The following is a 15305-nucleotide window of genomic DNA, read 5'->3' as shown; positions in this document are numbered from 1 at the left end:
TTAGTAGAAAAAATTTAAAAACAATGTTATTTTATAAATTGTCTAAATCAATAAAATGTGTAACTGATCAGCGGATATTTAAAATTAATTTTTAAAAATTCTCAATATTTTACCTTTAATCATTTAAATTTTACTTAAATTGTTACATTCATGTTAATAGCATTTTAATTCTGAAAATCTTACCGGTTTGCACTCATATGCCTTAATACTTTCCAGTTAACGCTCTCACCTTATATCGTTTTCTAATTCAAAATCACAGTGTATTATTGTATAACAACCATTTAATAATATTATATATTGTAATAAGGTGTTATACAATAATACTGAAATAAATCGGTGTTGATCAATATGGAGAATAACGTGAGTAGACTGGAATGTAAGTTGAAGGAGATAATTTTAGATTCTCGAGAAGGACATTCTACTAATTACTCCAAATCAGTTCGTGAAGATCACCTACATGGCTGTGCTTATGGCAGAAACGCTTTTACATTAGATGACCCTGCCACAGGAACCACTATTTTTATGCCATGGAAATTACACAGACCCCTTGAATTATTATTCTTCAAATATTCTAATAATTCAACTTTGTCGCACTCATCATTCAAATCATTTGTTAGTTTATACTTTAATTACACTTACTTTTATTCTAATTTAACCTTACTGATTACTGTTAGGTTGATGAGTTTGAGTTATTTCCGAGGTTTCAAAATGCCAGGAAAAAGGAAGATGTTTTAGATTACATCCTCCTGAAATGTAACAAGAACACTGAGTTTCTACGTAGGTTTACACATTTAAATATTAATTAATCAGAGTTTGAGGAGTTTTTATTGGCTTTGTTTCTGCTTGCAAAGTACCGTGCCTCAGTTTTACACACCAACGAGCAGTATTCCTTCAACGATCTTCTGAATTCTTTGTTAACCTCAAACTTAGATTTAAATCTTGATAATCTAAAACAGGACGCCTTTAACCAGACTGATACTGTGGTGAATCGGCAGGATGTGGGAGTGAACATGAGTAGAACTGGGTCCCAAAACTTGGACGGAGTTATATATCACGAAAATGGCCTTATTGTAGACACAAACATCGGTAAAGTGTTTGAAAGTCCAAGGAAACTTGAGACTAAAGAGTTCAGCAATACAGTTAGCGAGTTGAAGAATAACAAGAATGAATTTATCGAAGAAACTTGCCACGTGAACCACAGTGGGACTGTTGACGCGGATTTGGTTAAACGTTTATTAGAGGTTTTGAGGGACCAAAACCTTCTTCAAGACACAAGAAATATGCAGGAACGTATAGAACGTGAAATTAAGCTGAGAGATGACCTGGAGTCACGATATATTGATAGACTTAATAAGGTAGAGTCTGAAAAAGACGAATTGAATAATGAATATGTGACATATAAGTTAAACTTTGGTAAGCTGAGGGTAGATTTTGATAATCTTGAGCGTGAGTACGGCCAGTACAGGACTGAAAAGGAGTCTGAACTATCAAAGTTGAACAGTTTAAATGGTCAATTGACTAATGATTTGGCTGAAGCTAATAAAAAGCTTGATAGGCAAATGTTCCTAAGGGAGAGGAACCAAAAGTTGCAGAAATTATTGGCACTAGAGACTGAATTTGAGGTTAAACTGTTCTCAATATTCTGTGTATATAAAGAGGAATTTCCATCTGATGGCGAATTTGTACTATCCGAGGAGCAACTTGTTTGTTTTTGTCTTGATTTTGGCCTTGGCGAGTCAACTCCACCTTCTAATCCAGATGATCCTCCAAAGGCTAAACAGGCCTATAATAAAGGTATTTATTTATAAGTCTTAATATTATTTCATTAGTTTTGGAATTTTCTCATGATGGAAAGTTAACTTATATCTTGTTTAAAGAATTTTTAATGAATTTTGGACAGCTACTGAAGCCTAAATTATCACCTGAAGAAGCTTTCAGATTCATCTTATTGTGAGTTCACACTATAATTATTTATCACCATTTTGATTTACATTAATTGAATTTTAGTAATTTGGTATTCTCCGGAACAAACAATTATTATGAAGATGATGAGTATCATCCAGTATATATAACTGACGATAATGACCCATGGGCACCGAAACCTGATGATAATCAGGTTAGGTCAAATCAACCGAATGACTCAAATGATATAAATATTGAGGGAAGAGTTTGGTTCAAAAACCGTCAAGAACAATTAAAATCACAACTTGGTAATGGTCGCTTGACTCCAAGATTTGAATAATCTTTACTATCAAATATATATTATACACACATCCATATTATATACCAGTAGAGTAATTAAATTGAAGTAATGAGTAATTAAAGAGGTTCACCATTGACAATGCATCTAAAAACTTCGCCAGTTACTTTAATTAATGAGGGCAACATCCTGAAGAAAAAATATTGGTAGTGTTAAATACCCGTAGAAAGGAGTTAGTGAAGCAAACCCAAAAGCGCCTTTTCTTGAAGTTAAAAACATCGATAAAAGAAATAATAAAAATCCAAACAATAAATACTGAGACTAAACATTTATCACACAGGATAAATAATATTTTATATAACTAGAACAGAAAATTATAGTATAAAAACCGTACTCTGAGATATACTGAAAAAAAACATCCAACAGAAGCAACTATCATAAAAGGGTCACTCAATTGAGTTTTAACTGGATCTGTTTTAGGTCTATGAACTACCTTAGAGCTGCTCTTAACCTCTGAAAATTAATAATTATAATGTATAAAATATCATACCTTCCATCGGTTATATTATTAAAATTATTAAAAAATAAGTAAATTAAAATAAATGTTAAATTAAATTAAATTAATTATTAATAATTTTCTTCATCATTTTCCTCTTCATTACCCTCATCAACACCATTTTCATCCTCATTATCACGGCCACCCTCGTCATTATCCATTTCCTCACCTTCTTCTTCATTTTCATTATTATTTTCAAAACTATCTTCATTTTCAGATTCGTTGTTATTTTGAGACTTGTTGCCAAATAGGATGGCAGACTTAAGTCTCTTGTTAAGCCGATCCAACTTTACTTCCATAACATGGATCTCCTGCTTTAACAATTTAATGTTATGATCTATGTGTAATTCCTGTGTTTTTTTGGTGAAATCATTTTTACCAACTGTTCCCAGTTCTTTTTTCTTCTCCATTACCTCTTCAAGTTCCTTTCTAACCTATTCAATAAAATAATTTATTACATTAATACCTTTTGAAGTTCCTGTTCAGTTTCTTTAATTTCATCACCTATCTCCTTAACTGTGGTTCCAGAAATTGCTAAAACGAATTATTAATTCACTTATAAAATAAGATAATTAAATGCATTACCGGCCATCTTAGCCATTCTTGTATTGTGAATATTTGTGAAGGCGTCGAAGTTTTTTTGGCCCAGACACTTTAATGTTACAGCATACTCCCATTTCTCCCTAAAAACTTTTATTTATGTTGTTTTTACCTCGAGGTTGAATCTTCAGGTAGAAGGACGATTATAGGCGGAGAGTAATTAGTCTCAAAAGTTGTTAGATCGGCTAAAATAAGTTAATTAAACAACATCAAACCTTCGTTTTCAACAGGAATTGTTGAGGAAAAGGAGTTCAAACTCTAATGAATATAATTAATAATCACTCTTACCTTTTTGGCGTTGTTTTTGTCCAAAAACTTAAAATTATTATCGAGCTCGTGTTTGAAATCCTTACTCCGCTTTAGACTCTCAAGTAATATCCTCTGGTCATCCTCCTAAATAGCTTATTTTTCTATAACTAACCAATTTTGCGATATCCGGACTACACAATGTGTTTACTATTATTACGTAAATTAGGACAAATTTCTTGATTAAAAGATGAAAAATCAACATTTTAAAATATACATGCTGATTTATTATATTTATAACTTACACATTTTAGTATTTTTGGGAATACGCCAAAAGTTATTCAATTTATAGGGTGACGAGAAAATGATTAAGGTTTATATATATGTTTTGTTGTTGTTTTAAATGAAATTTATACATAATAAATTAATTTGTAATGAATAATAATCCTATAAATGATGATAATAATTTAATAATATCACCACGACAGAGAAAGAATCCAATTCTGAGGTAAATTCGTAAATAAACCATATAAATATGAATCTACAGGTTTATAAAAAATGTTTCTTACATTGAAGGAGATATTGCTCCTGATTTTATCATTTCCAGCGATATCTACGTGCTATTTCTATCGCTCAAATACCACAGAGTTAACATTAACTACATAAAAAATAGACTTGAATCGTTGACTCAGTATAAAATCAAAAATCTGTTTATTATTTGTCAAATCGATGTCTCCGATTATAATCAACTACTAAGTAAGTTCCTGAATTTACATTACACTCAGTAAATTTGTTAACTGTAACCTTTGGATATGGATGTAAAATATTGTTGAGTTGGAACGCTCGAGAGAGTGCGGCAATAGTTGAAATACTGAATCTGAACCGCTATAGAGGAATAGAGACGATAAGTAAAAAAACGTATATGTCACACAGAGAGTCAGTTATCAACCTATTACTTAATATAAGAAAATTAAATAATAACGATGTAAATTTTCTATGTGAAAAGTATAACACCCTTAAGGACATTATGCACTTTGACCCAAAGTCTATAATAGATTTTAAAGGTACAATTTTATAAACCTAGCAATTTAATACATTCTAATAAATGTAAATATAATTGTTTAGGACTAGGGGAAAAGAAGGTTGAAGCACTATCAGCCGCCTTTACGAATGATTTTTATTAAAGTATAAAATATACAGTTAAACTATGTTAACCATTATGTACATATCAGATATTTCATTCCACTACATTAATCATTCTTAGTTGTTTCAAGAGATTTATCGTTTTTCAATCCCGTGTTTCAAATCACTCGGTACATATTCGTTTTTTAATAGAAGCTGACTGAAAAAGATTTTAATAATTTTTTAACTTACAATTTGATCCGCCACCAGGCTCCTTTCTTACGACAACTGGGACGTACTCGTCTTGCTTAGCTTCCTTATCTAAAGCGAATTTAGATTTGAACAATAGAATTTAATAGGTTATTTAGAGTGTATTTACCTTCTGGTTGTATATCTTCAGGGTTTCCACCGACAGTCTCAGTCTTTGCCTCAACATGAACTGATTGTGTAACAGCCGACACAGCTATAAATTTTTTAAAACTTGTACTTTCACGTTTATAAAATAACTTTTGGAGTTTATTAAATCAATTATAGATATGATTGATTAACTAATAATTTATATGTGCTATTATTTACATTCAGTTTTTGTTTCCGCGACTGGGCACACAACTGGTTTGGTTTCACCTGATAAAGTTTGTTCTAAAAATCATTTTATTTAAGTTTTAACATACCTGCTTGATCCATTTTTATTTTTAATAATAATCTATTCAATAATATTATTTGTGAATCCTTAGGGGAGACGCAGCCGTCCGTGTGGTCTCAATATTGAAGGGAAACTTAAAATTTTCATGGAAAATGATTTAAGAAGCAAAGCTACCTCAATTTTTAATAATTTAAATAGATTCTTAAATCTGCTTAACTTTAAGGACTCAAATGATCCCAGTTCAGACGTATCATCTATCGCACAGCTCTCTGACTCCAAGTTCAGCCTATCTGACCCAAATAATACTAAAAATCTTGAAAATTACTTAACAAACATTCCAAATGGATTTTCAGACAACTTTAACCTAGATTGTGACTTTAGTACCATAGTTTATGACATTTTATTGGAGGAGGATGTTATCGGATTGGGCCTTAAACCTTCATATTACACAAATTTGAGTAGATTAGGCACTGAAGATTCTTTGTTAACATCTAAGAACTTGGATTTACTTGAAGAAGATGACCCTAATATTGACTACGAGCTGATAAGTAACCTGAGTAGTGACGGTGGAGGAGACTCCGATGAAGACTCGTTTCTTTGTTCTGTGGACTCAAACTTTGTTAATTACACTTATTGGTCTGTTGAAACAGGTGAAAATGTAAGCTCTACCTCTAGACCCACATATTACAATGCTAAAAATTGTAAGGTGTCCCTACTTCAGGAGGCTGAAGCCTTTGTTGCAGAAGCTCTTTGGGGCTCTGATAATAATCTATTCAGGTTCACTCCCAGACACCTGTTGCTACAATCAGCTCAAATCGCAAATAGAGCCTTTTTTGACCCTGACTATCGCAAGTACTTACAACTCAATTATGTATAACCTCTAATATTTACACTATTATTTATGTGTGTAATGTATGACTAAATTAACTCATGTTTTCTTGAAATGTTATTTAAATTATGAATATTGTCATATATTTTGTGAGATATTGACTAAATATGAATAAATGTTAGAATTAATTAATTCCAGCATGAGACTGGAATTTGTTTTGGTTAATAATTATTAAGCTAAAATGGTATTTTGAAATTGTTTAAACATATATTTAATATAATTTAATATAATATTATTCTTACACATTTAAGTTTGTTATTCCCCATTCATTCTTCTATAATTGTTTAATTTATCATGATTCCATTATTTATTTACATTTATTTTAAATATTAATATAATTCCTAACATGGTTTTTTATTTTCCCCCTCCAAAATCTTCAGATCAAGTGAAGAATCTTTTTTTTACTGGAAGTCACTCAAAAGACCTTGCTAAACTGATAACTTCCAAACTTGGTTATCAATTGACTGATTTTAAACTTTCTAGATTTGCAGATGGTGAAATAAGCTTGGATATGGGCGATGATTTGTTCAATTCAAACGTTGTGATTCTTTACTCCACGCAGCCACCTGTAAATGATTCCCTTATGGAGCTTTTGCTCATGGTTTCTACTGCCAAAAGGGCAGGTGCCAGTACTATCACAGCTGTTGTACCATATTTATGTTATTCAAGGCAGACTGATAAACACACTAAGGGCTCTCCCATTTCATCAGTAATAATTTATTCATATATTCAGTTATATATCATTTTTCCTTATTCTTATATTTACAATTTCTTAGGCTGATGTTGCTCTCCTTCTGCAGGCAGTTGGACTTCAAAGGCTAATCACTCTGGATATTCACTCGGTCGTTTGTTCTGGCTTTTATAATGACACTTTATTTGAATCGCATTTAGTACACTCAGTTGCTGTAAAATATTTTTTGGATTTAAAGTTAACCAATGTAGTAGTAGTAGCTCCTGATGCTGGAGCACAAAAACGGGCTCTTAATTTCACACAAGACTACAATGCTGTTCTAAAGGATAAGCCCGAATTAATGGCGACAACGGCACTGGTTTATAAAACAAGATCAGAAGCCAACAAGGTTGATTCTGTTTATATAAGTGGATCAGTAGATGGGATGAACGTAATCTTAGTTGATGACATGATAGATACCGCTGGAACAATAGTTAAAGGAGCTGACCTATTGAAGGAAAGAGGAGCACTAAAAGTTTATGCTTTTGTTACACATGGACTTTTCTCAGGCCCCGCCATGGATAGAATTAACAATTCTCATTTTGAGAAGGTGGTCGTCACAAACTCTATAAAACAGCCCGAAACAGTAATGAAGTCTCCTAAAGTAGAAGTATTAGATACTTCAGAATTCTTAGCAAATTTGCTAAAGAACCATTTATAATATAATTTTTAAAAAGAATTATAAATATATGAATAAATAAGTAGAAATAAAATAAATCAATAAATCTATAGAAAAGAAATGCAAATTCTCTAGAATTTTCCTAAAAATATATTTCAGTTATGGTGTAAATTTACATAGTTGATACACATATTAGAATCAATTTTAAAATATTTCTAATTCCTATATTATTTTTATTTGTACCGTATTGTATTCTCATTTTAATTTTTAAATAAACTTAATTATCTAATTATTAGAATATCAATAATGATATGTTATCTGAATTGCTACACTCCCTATTCAAGGGCTAACGTCCTATATTATTTTACACATTATGCTAACTGGACAGATTCTATTACTTGAAGAAACATATGCCAATATTAATAGCAATTTATCTCGAGACGTCAATACTGTTGTCTGGAACGTCCGCTTAATCAAGTTTATAACTATTGATGGTGGACTATGTTGTTAATTGTTCTTTAAAATATGGTTGAATTTGGTATTTTCAATGTATTAACTCAACAGATATCTTATTACTCATATTCTAATATAATTGTCACAGTCACTTGAATGTACCTTCATTTTAATCATTTCCAGAGGACGTTTACTGATAAATATAATGCTACTTAATTGATAATATTGTTGGTACAATGTTTTAAAACGATCCTGTACTGGTGAATTAAGGATTTGTTTTAAAGTGCAAATATGATACTAATTAGCTTCATACGCTTGGATATAATCAATGGAAACCAGAGAAACTTTTGATTTAATACTGGGAGCTAGAAATGAATGTTAGTTGAAATAATACCATTGATTGCGAATATCATGAATGGGGAGTCAATTCTCCATTACGATCGACTTTCAACAACAATGAAAGTCGTTAGATATTTAACTGGTGTAGAATATTTTAAACAATTTTAAAATGCAGCTACAATAACAATAGGAAACTGAATCATCTCCTAGGATGGTGAAAAGGAGTATCGGTTTTTCATACGTTCTTGAACCTTATTTACTTGGCCTATCTTGCCTTATTGGCACTGATCAATTCGAAATTTTATTCTACGACACTAAAGCTTCAATTAAGTTTCAGTATGTTATATTGGTTACCACATCCGTTCTAACACTAATAGGATGCGGTATCATTAACCTAGAGAATAATTTTATTTTTAATATTTTCTACTTCTCATATACTATTCTTTTGGTTGTAATTCATTTGGCAAGGTCTCGGTTTGTTTTTTCTATATTATTTGGTATTGTTTTCTTGGTTTTAGGTTACTTTTTACTTGAGTTAAAAACAGATAACTTTGCAAATTATTTCATTTTACATGTTGGGGTGTTGCATTTCTTGATTATTGTATTTGTTAAAGATCGAATTCACTCACCTTTTATTATAACATTACACACTATAGGGATATCCTATTCAATGACACTCATTATAGTATACTCTTGCTCATACTACTCCAAATACAAATCCGGGTTAGGATGGTTTATTAACGGCTTATTGTCAGCCCTTTTGTTACCATCTATTTTATGGTATTTTCTAAATAAAAGTGAATACCACGACGTAAATATGCGGTCGTTTTCTGAGAGTTTAGCTTTATTAAGGTTCCTTTTCTGTTTTATATCATTCCTTATGAAGCACACTATGGGACAGGCAAAATTTTATATCGAATCAAAGGAGGAAATTTACTTTGAGGGGATAAAAGAAAATTTTACAAAAGGAGTTAAAGACATTCGAGAATATTTCCCCAAAATTACTGATCATTTTAAAGAATTATTTCGGCACGTAGAAAAGGTGTTTTCTTACTCAGACAGCCAAAATAAAGAAGGCAATTTAGAACAGATTTGTCTTTATATAGCCTATTTTTTCAAGGTAACTACTTTCCTATTTATGTTTTCTGCAGCAATTATTTTAAAAAAATCGCCTCTAATCCACATATTATATTATCCTTACTCAAATTACCAAAAAATACTCCTTTATAATATTATAAGGGCCTCTCAGCTTATTGGGAGCTGTTTTGGCGTTGCATATCCAGCGTCTGAGACCCCAAATCATCGAAACTTCTACTCAATCACATTTTTTGTTAATGTTTCGCATTTTATTCTTTCTGTTAGACTCGCTTATGTTGGCCAATCCTTATCTTTACACACTTTGTACGCCTTAGCTTCTTTGTCAGGTTTTGCTCTGGGATACACATTTTCCTACTCATTAGTAGCATTCTCAAACAGCGCATTAATTCAAACTTGCTCTGATCAAGAGAGAGTAAAAATACTTCCTGGGATAAATGAAAACATTATCCCGTGTTGCGGTGAAAAGTTCAATAACCAATGTTATTGTAGGCATGATGTATTTGATACACCAATATTTCGTTTCCCCAAGCCATTTATATGTTCTAAATTTATTAAAAAATGTAAATATTTAAAGTATGACCCGGATGGAAATTGTGCAATAATAATATTTGTTAAAGACACAGATTTAGCGCAATGTTGTACAACTTCTTGCCAAAACGGATGCACCAGAGAAAATAATTCTAAGTGCCTGAAGTTGATTGGAATATACACACTTGACGCTGTTACAACAAGTGCATGCCGTGACTGCCAACTAACAGTAAGACTTGAGGGTAAGTGTTATGGAAATTCCAGGTGTTTTTTATGTACATCGGGAGCTTCCGGGGGAGAATGCACATGTAATGGTAAAAAATTTTGTTGTTTATGTTTCAAATGTTCTACTGACAGAACCACAAATTGTTCTTGCTGTACTAATTGTGGTCCCGGAAAATGTTGTTGCATAAAATTATGCTCTTGTGAAGGCAGATGTGCGAGTAGTAATGGCGGATGTAATTGCGGGAACCAACAAACTAATAACAATGGTTGCAAAGACGGAAAGATAAACATAAAGGACATATCTCAAACAACATACCATGTTGGTACTAGAGTTTTCATAGCTTTCAAAAATGGAGAAACTCAAAATTGTTGTTTAAAGGAAATAAAACCTGACGAAGTCGATTTTGATGGTCGGTTGGAGAAAGAGGAGAAATTCGAGAAATTGGGGATTTTTGATATACAAGGAATAACATTAACTGATTGTTGTCATGCCGATATGAGGATTGACTTGCATTGTTCAATTAAAAATAACTACTTTAGACTTAAAGGAGTTAATTATAAAATGAAGTTTGTTAAACCAACGTCGTTAGTCCTTTACAATAGATTAATAGTCTGCTGCAAAAATGGAGAAACAAACAAGTGTTGTTGCCTATTCCGAGAACATACCAAACTTTTTTTGCTTTATGAAAATTGTGAACCAAAGATTTGTCAAACCAGGAATCAAGTTAGTTCAGGGGAATCTTGTGCGTGTGGAATTTGTAAATCTCTTTGCCAACTAAAATTGAATACGTCCAGTGCATTTGTTGAAAGAGTGGATAAGTTTAGAGTTAAGTTGATTGTTATATCATTTCTTCTATTTGGACTGGTATACTTGACGGTACTTTTATACACTTTGATCATTGAATGTAAAAATCTCCCAAAACATTTTGATCCCAGAGCGACCTATGATCAAATAGACGAATTGACAAAAAAGAAAAAGTTTAACTCAGTAGATCAAGTGAGTGAAAGATTAACTTACCTAATCGATTTGAACAGATTAGTTGAAAATGCCAATGCTGAAAAGATTACTCATTTGAAGAAAATGAGTGAAGCATTGAGCAGATATATGAATGAAGTGGAACACCTAAGAGTGGTCAGGAACATGGAAGATAAGCCGTCAGCATTCCTGTCCAAATCAAATAGACAAGAGTTTGTAAATCTTGATAAACAACTAATATTGTGGAGTTGCTGGGTAGGATTTTTTTATGGTTACGCTTTTCCGCTATTCATTTACATTCAAGACTTCTTCATTAAATGGGAAACGATGTGGAATGTTGAACATGAAAATTATATAAGATTTACTAAACCTAAGCTCAACAAAATATCACACACATCCAAGTACTCACTAACACTTCAGAATGTGTTGATCCACACAGAAAAGTCTGTTAGGTCCATTGGGATAACCAGAACACTGTCCTGGATTAATCTTAAAGAGGAGCTCAGATTGTTAACGGAACTGGATGATATTGAGAAGGAATTTGACAACCAACCACTACCAGAAAGTATAGGAGAAAGACTAGAGTATTTTATAGATATGTGGACCCACAGAAGAAGATATTTGGGAAATTGGATTATCAACAAAACCAACGTATTTAATTGGGAAGGCTTCAGAGTGGATTATGAAGAGATAGAAGACTGGATTGAGATTGTTTCACCTTACTTGAAGCTTGGTAATGAATTCTTCAATATCTCTCCCAAGGAATTTAATAAGGGCACTGAAATATACGGAAAACCGCTTGTAATATAATCTTATTTTAAAATTATTTACACATTAGATAAACGTTACATTTATAAATTCATTAGATTAAATCATTAAAAATGTTAAGCTTTAGGGTCGTGGCTGATATAATAAACTGAAAATATTATTAAAACAAATTACAAATAACAAAAATAATTTAAAAAATATATAAAATAAAAAATACCATTATTCCCCCTGATAAAAGCGTCACCGTAGGATTTTACCATAACTCCGTCAAGAAATTCGCAAGTGTTCTCCATGGCGAGATTCATTCTTTCATCTAGACTAGCTAGAGTACCTAAACGTAATTTAGATTAAAAATTAGGTGAGATTCCTAAATGGTAATTACCTTTAAAATCAGATCCATTGTTCAGCTTGACGAGGACAGGCTTACGGGTAATACTAGTAATATATGCGCTGGGAGTACTATTTTCCATGTATACAGAAATAAAAATATAAATTTACAGTAAAAATTAGTGTGCTGGGGATCACATCATACGACAACAACTGTTCCTCCTTCTGGCATCCCTAAAATGTTTTTATAATTTAAAAAATAAATCTTAAAATATACTATGATGATATATATTTGTTTAAAAATAACTGTGTAGTGATTAATAACCTCATGAGTTTTGCTGTGCTCTGGGTCATATCGTGGCTTTTTGCGATAAGTTCGTCTAAATTTCCTTGACGGTTAATTAGACCATCAATGGTATCCATCACAATCATTTTAGTCTACAATAAAGGTTGAATAGAAAGTTAAATGTGTAAACTTTACCTCGTCAAGCTTATTTTGAGCGTCGAGAAGTACGTCCCGTTTCCCTTTATATTTTAGCATGAGTGATCTTAATTCGGGATGCCTTAAAGCGTCTCCAACATTATCTCTAACAACGTTTCCAGAAGGCTAAAAAATAGATTAATTAATTATATATAAGATAATATTAGTTAATGATACCTTATAAATCTGAATAGCTTCGTGTAAAAACTGTAAAGCTTGGTATTTTGTACATTCATTATTAACTGCGACAATGAAAACAAGTTGGTTTGGTGGCGGAGCATTGGTAGCCTTTACGTAAAAAGTTCCCATATTATTCTCCATAACAACACCTTTGGATTGATCAGGGAATGCCTCCTGGGCACACGTTCTAAACCAAATTAATTTACAAATACTAAATATGGTTATAATACTAGTTAATAAATAGTTTTAATGTGGTTATGTATGAATAAATTGATTAAAGTGTAAAAATATTAAAAATAAAACAAAGAAATGTTAATATTAGTGTATAAATGATAATTACCTTGAAACTAAATCTGTAACTTCTCTAGAGATTTTGGAAATGTACATTGGTAGGGGTGAGAAGTCATATTCTGCTGAGAGTCTACAAGCTTCTTTAGATGCGAAATGTCTCATGACAACTATGGCATAAATGTGGCATCCTGACTGATTCTGAGACGATTTAGGTTGTTCAGAAGTAGGTTTCTTTGCGGATAAATTATCCACAAGACTGTTAAACCAAGTGGCCATTTATATCTTAAAATACTCAACAAACAAATACACAAAAGAACATCCGATGTTATACTAAAATTACATTAAAATACAGGAAAATTAAAGGAAAATTTTAAGAAATATGAGAACATCGGTTATAAAAATAAAAAAGTTAGATTTACATGGTTTTGTGTATTAAGGGATAGGGTCCTCATTCGTACACCCCTATACCAAAGATTAAAAAACATAAAATTTAAATCACCAATGATTAAAAATTAAATATTTATTTTTACACCAATAATACATAAAATTGGTAAAGTGTGTTAAAAACAACTCTTTTACAAGTATTCCTCCATCTAGATCATGAAACCCAAATCTATTAATCCCCCAGGAATCTCTAAATACCAGCCCTGATAATTTTTAGAGCAGAGATTTTAAGAATTTTAAAGTGTGAAATGTGAATTATATCCTTATTATTTCCAAAGTTCCACTCCTTGCACACTCTTGCATCTTGCGTGTCGTTGTTTTTTATTTTCCCACCAATTTAGTTTGTTTTCTTTAATTTTTTCCGTGAAATATAACAAATGTTAGAATCCATTCTTCCTTTAAAGGGATCTTCCCGTTCGACCGGTGAACCTCTTTTTCCTGCTGAGTTCTTCACTGTATGTTGTTATTATTACTGTGTACATTCAATATTCCTTCTATTATCTTATTTCCATCTATGTTTTATCCTATTCTCTTCTCAGATTATATCTTTCATTCAGATATTTAATAATCTTAATATTGATTTTATTTATTTTTAATTTAGAACTATGATTCCTCTATCACTGGACTTGTGAAGTGGAAATTGGATGATTGCGTCTTCGGATTTAAGAACAATTTCATCATAGACAAGGTTTAAATGTAATCATAATAACTTAAATATGACTTGATTTCAGGTCACAGGCCAGCATTCAGTAGATGTTTCCACTTTAAGGGCTGATCAAGCTTTGCAGAGGACGCTTAAAGAGAAGAAAAAGGAGGGTGAGCGTAAAAAGCTAAGGCGTCCTACTTATCCTCCGAGACTTGCTCAAATGTTTGGTGATGGAACGAATGAGGAAGTTTTCGAGGAACATACCCACAAGGAAGAAAAGATTGTTAGATTCTCATCCTTATCCCTATTATTACCAGAAAACAGCTATTTTACATTATAAAATCCCTTTTAGTTATTAAATCCAGTTTATTATTTTCTAGTTTTATTATCCTATATTCACAATTAAAACATTCACAACTAAAATTTGATTCTTTAGAGGCCTTCCAGGGAATTGAGGGCAGAGCGTGTCAGTGTGTTCCAGGGTAACCTTTACCAGAAGGTTAAGGTGAAGTCGCCTGACAAGTCTGGGAAGTTCATAGTTAACTGCAGTGACGATGGACTAAAACTGGAGCTTTCCATGCCTCCGAAAAGTGGTGAAGATTCCGGAAAAGTTGTCAAGGAGCTTCCTGTTTCTCAAGTTACTCAGGTCAAGACCACTTCCCACAACATAAACCAACTTGAACTTACTGTATCTAACGTAGTGTACACCTTCACCTTCAAGTCTCGTGAGGATCGTGAACGGTGGCAGAACAACTTTGATGAATTTAGAAAGTTTAGTAGACTAATACAATGAAGATTTAACTCAATAAAATTATAAATTTCAACCTAGTCCAATAATAGAATTCAACTGAATCTTGATTTAACTCCAACTTATTAATGAAGATATTTTATGACTTAAATACGATTTAACTTCCACTTAATGTAGTATTTTTATCTCAATATAT

General features: G+C 31.9%; 11 protein-coding genes across 11 annotated transcripts; 6 read left to right on the top strand and 5 right to left on the bottom strand.

Annotated features, from left to right (window-relative positions):
• Positions 1–35: 35 nt before the first annotated feature.
• TpMuguga_01g01000 (uncharacterized protein) lies at positions 36–2256 on the top strand. Its single transcript, XM_761428.2, has 5 exons — positions 36–612; positions 675–777; positions 811–1794; positions 1830–1950; positions 2008–2256. The coding sequence occupies exons 1-5, from the start codon at positions 349–351 to the stop codon at positions 2240–2242; spliced, it is 1707 nt and encodes a 568-aa protein (XP_766521.1). The 5' UTR covers positions 36–348; the 3' UTR covers positions 2243–2256.
• A 15-nt stretch (positions 2257–2271) lies between these two features.
• TpMuguga_01g00999 (putative integral membrane protein) lies at positions 2272–2832 on the bottom strand. The gene is made up of 4 exons (XM_761427.2): positions 2751–2832; positions 2595–2713; positions 2421–2521; positions 2272–2389 (listed from the first exon to the last, which is right to left on the bottom strand). The coding sequence occupies exons 1-4, from the start codon at positions 2755–2757 to the stop codon at positions 2320–2322; spliced, it is 297 nt and encodes a 98-aa protein (XP_766520.2). The 5' UTR covers positions 2758–2832; the 3' UTR covers positions 2272–2319.
• Positions 2828–3734, bottom strand: TpMuguga_01g00998 (uncharacterized protein; the record flags this gene model as incomplete). The annotated part of the gene is made up of 6 exons (XM_061305120.1): positions 3645–3734; positions 3572–3614; positions 3469–3541; positions 3342–3439; positions 3223–3290; positions 2828–3190 (listed from the first exon to the last, which is right to left on the bottom strand). Exons 4-6 carry the CDS (start codon positions 3355–3357, stop codon positions 2828–2830), a joined length of 447 nt encoding a protein of 148 aa, XP_061162032.1. The 5' UTR covers positions 3358–3439; positions 3469–3541; positions 3572–3614; positions 3645–3734.
• Positions 3735–3985: 251 nt separating this feature from the next.
• On the top strand, positions 3986–5224 carry ERCC1 (DNA repair protein rad10 family protein). Its single transcript, XM_761425.2, has 5 exons — positions 3986–4110; positions 4150–4358; positions 4388–4666; positions 4728–4787; positions 4867–5224. Exons 1-4 carry the CDS (start codon positions 4037–4039, stop codon positions 4784–4786), a joined length of 621 nt encoding a protein of 206 aa, XP_766518.2. The 5' UTR covers positions 3986–4036; the 3' UTR covers position 4787; positions 4867–5224.
• On the bottom strand, positions 4844–5422 carry TpMuguga_01g00996 (uncharacterized protein). Its single transcript, XM_061305119.1, has 5 exons — positions 5396–5422; positions 5301–5363; positions 5104–5187; positions 4977–5045; positions 4844–4944 (listed from the first exon to the last, which is right to left on the bottom strand). The coding sequence occupies exons 1-5, from the start codon at positions 5406–5408 to the stop codon at positions 4931–4933; spliced, it is 243 nt and encodes an 80-aa protein (XP_061161689.1). The 5' UTR covers positions 5409–5422; the 3' UTR covers positions 4844–4930.
• TpMuguga_01g00995 (uncharacterized protein) lies at positions 5225–6265 on the top strand. The gene has a single exon (XM_761423.2). The coding sequence runs from the start codon at positions 5513–5515 to the stop codon at positions 6242–6244; it is 732 nt and encodes a 243-aa protein (XP_766516.1). The 5' UTR covers positions 5225–5512; the 3' UTR covers positions 6245–6265.
• On the top strand, positions 6242–7665 carry PRPS2 (ribose-phosphate diphosphokinase family protein). Its single transcript, XM_761422.2, has 2 exons — positions 6242–6965; positions 7033–7665. The coding sequence occupies exons 1-2, from the start codon at positions 6603–6605 to the stop codon at positions 7645–7647; spliced, it is 978 nt and encodes a 325-aa protein (XP_766515.1). The 5' UTR covers positions 6242–6602; the 3' UTR covers positions 7648–7665.
• A 142-nt stretch (positions 7666–7807) lies between these two features.
• Positions 7808–12034, top strand: TpMuguga_01g00993 (putative integral membrane protein; the record flags this gene model as incomplete). Its single annotated transcript, XM_061305118.1, has 1 exon — positions 7808–12034. Exon 1 carries the CDS (start codon positions 8609–8611, stop codon positions 12032–12034), a length of 3426 nt encoding a protein of 1141 aa, XP_061161688.1. The 5' UTR covers positions 7808–8608.
• A 40-nt stretch (positions 12035–12074) lies between these two features.
• LSM6 (LSM domain protein) lies at positions 12075–12469 on the bottom strand. Its single transcript, XM_761420.2, has 3 exons — positions 12375–12469; positions 12210–12323; positions 12075–12140 (listed from the first exon to the last, which is right to left on the bottom strand). The coding sequence occupies exons 1-3, from the start codon at positions 12460–12462 to the stop codon at positions 12109–12111; spliced, it is 234 nt and encodes a 77-aa protein (XP_766513.1). The 5' UTR covers positions 12463–12469; the 3' UTR covers positions 12075–12108.
• Positions 12470–12513: 44 nt separating this feature from the next.
• TpMuguga_01g00991 (Synaptobrevin family protein) lies at positions 12514–13716 on the bottom strand (the record flags this gene model as incomplete). Its single annotated transcript, XM_761419.2, has 5 exons — positions 13321–13716; positions 12978–13167; positions 12801–12926; positions 12645–12757; positions 12514–12553 (listed from the first exon to the last, which is right to left on the bottom strand). The coding sequence occupies exons 1-5, from the start codon at positions 13545–13547 to the stop codon at positions 12514–12516; spliced, it is 696 nt and encodes a 231-aa protein (XP_766512.1). The 5' UTR covers positions 13548–13716.
• A 230-nt stretch (positions 13717–13946) lies between these two features.
• TpMuguga_01g00990 (uncharacterized protein) lies at positions 13947–15300 on the top strand. Its single transcript, XM_061305117.1, has 4 exons — positions 13947–14170; positions 14317–14403; positions 14447–14644; positions 14798–15300. Exons 1-4 carry the CDS (start codon positions 14093–14095, stop codon positions 15152–15154), a joined length of 720 nt encoding a protein of 239 aa, XP_061161687.1. The 5' UTR covers positions 13947–14092; the 3' UTR covers positions 15155–15300.
• Positions 15301–15305: the final 5 nt, after the last annotated feature.

Source organism: Theileria parva, chromosome 1, assembly GCF_000165365.1.
Source record: "Theileria parva strain Muguga chromosome 1, complete sequence, whole genome shotgun sequence".
NCBI classification, from domain to species: Eukaryota; Apicomplexa; class Aconoidasida; order Piroplasmida; family Theileriidae; genus Theileria; species Theileria parva.
The sequence above is the reverse complement of the archived record's forward strand: the minus strand, read 5'-3'. Positions and strand labels throughout refer to the sequence as shown.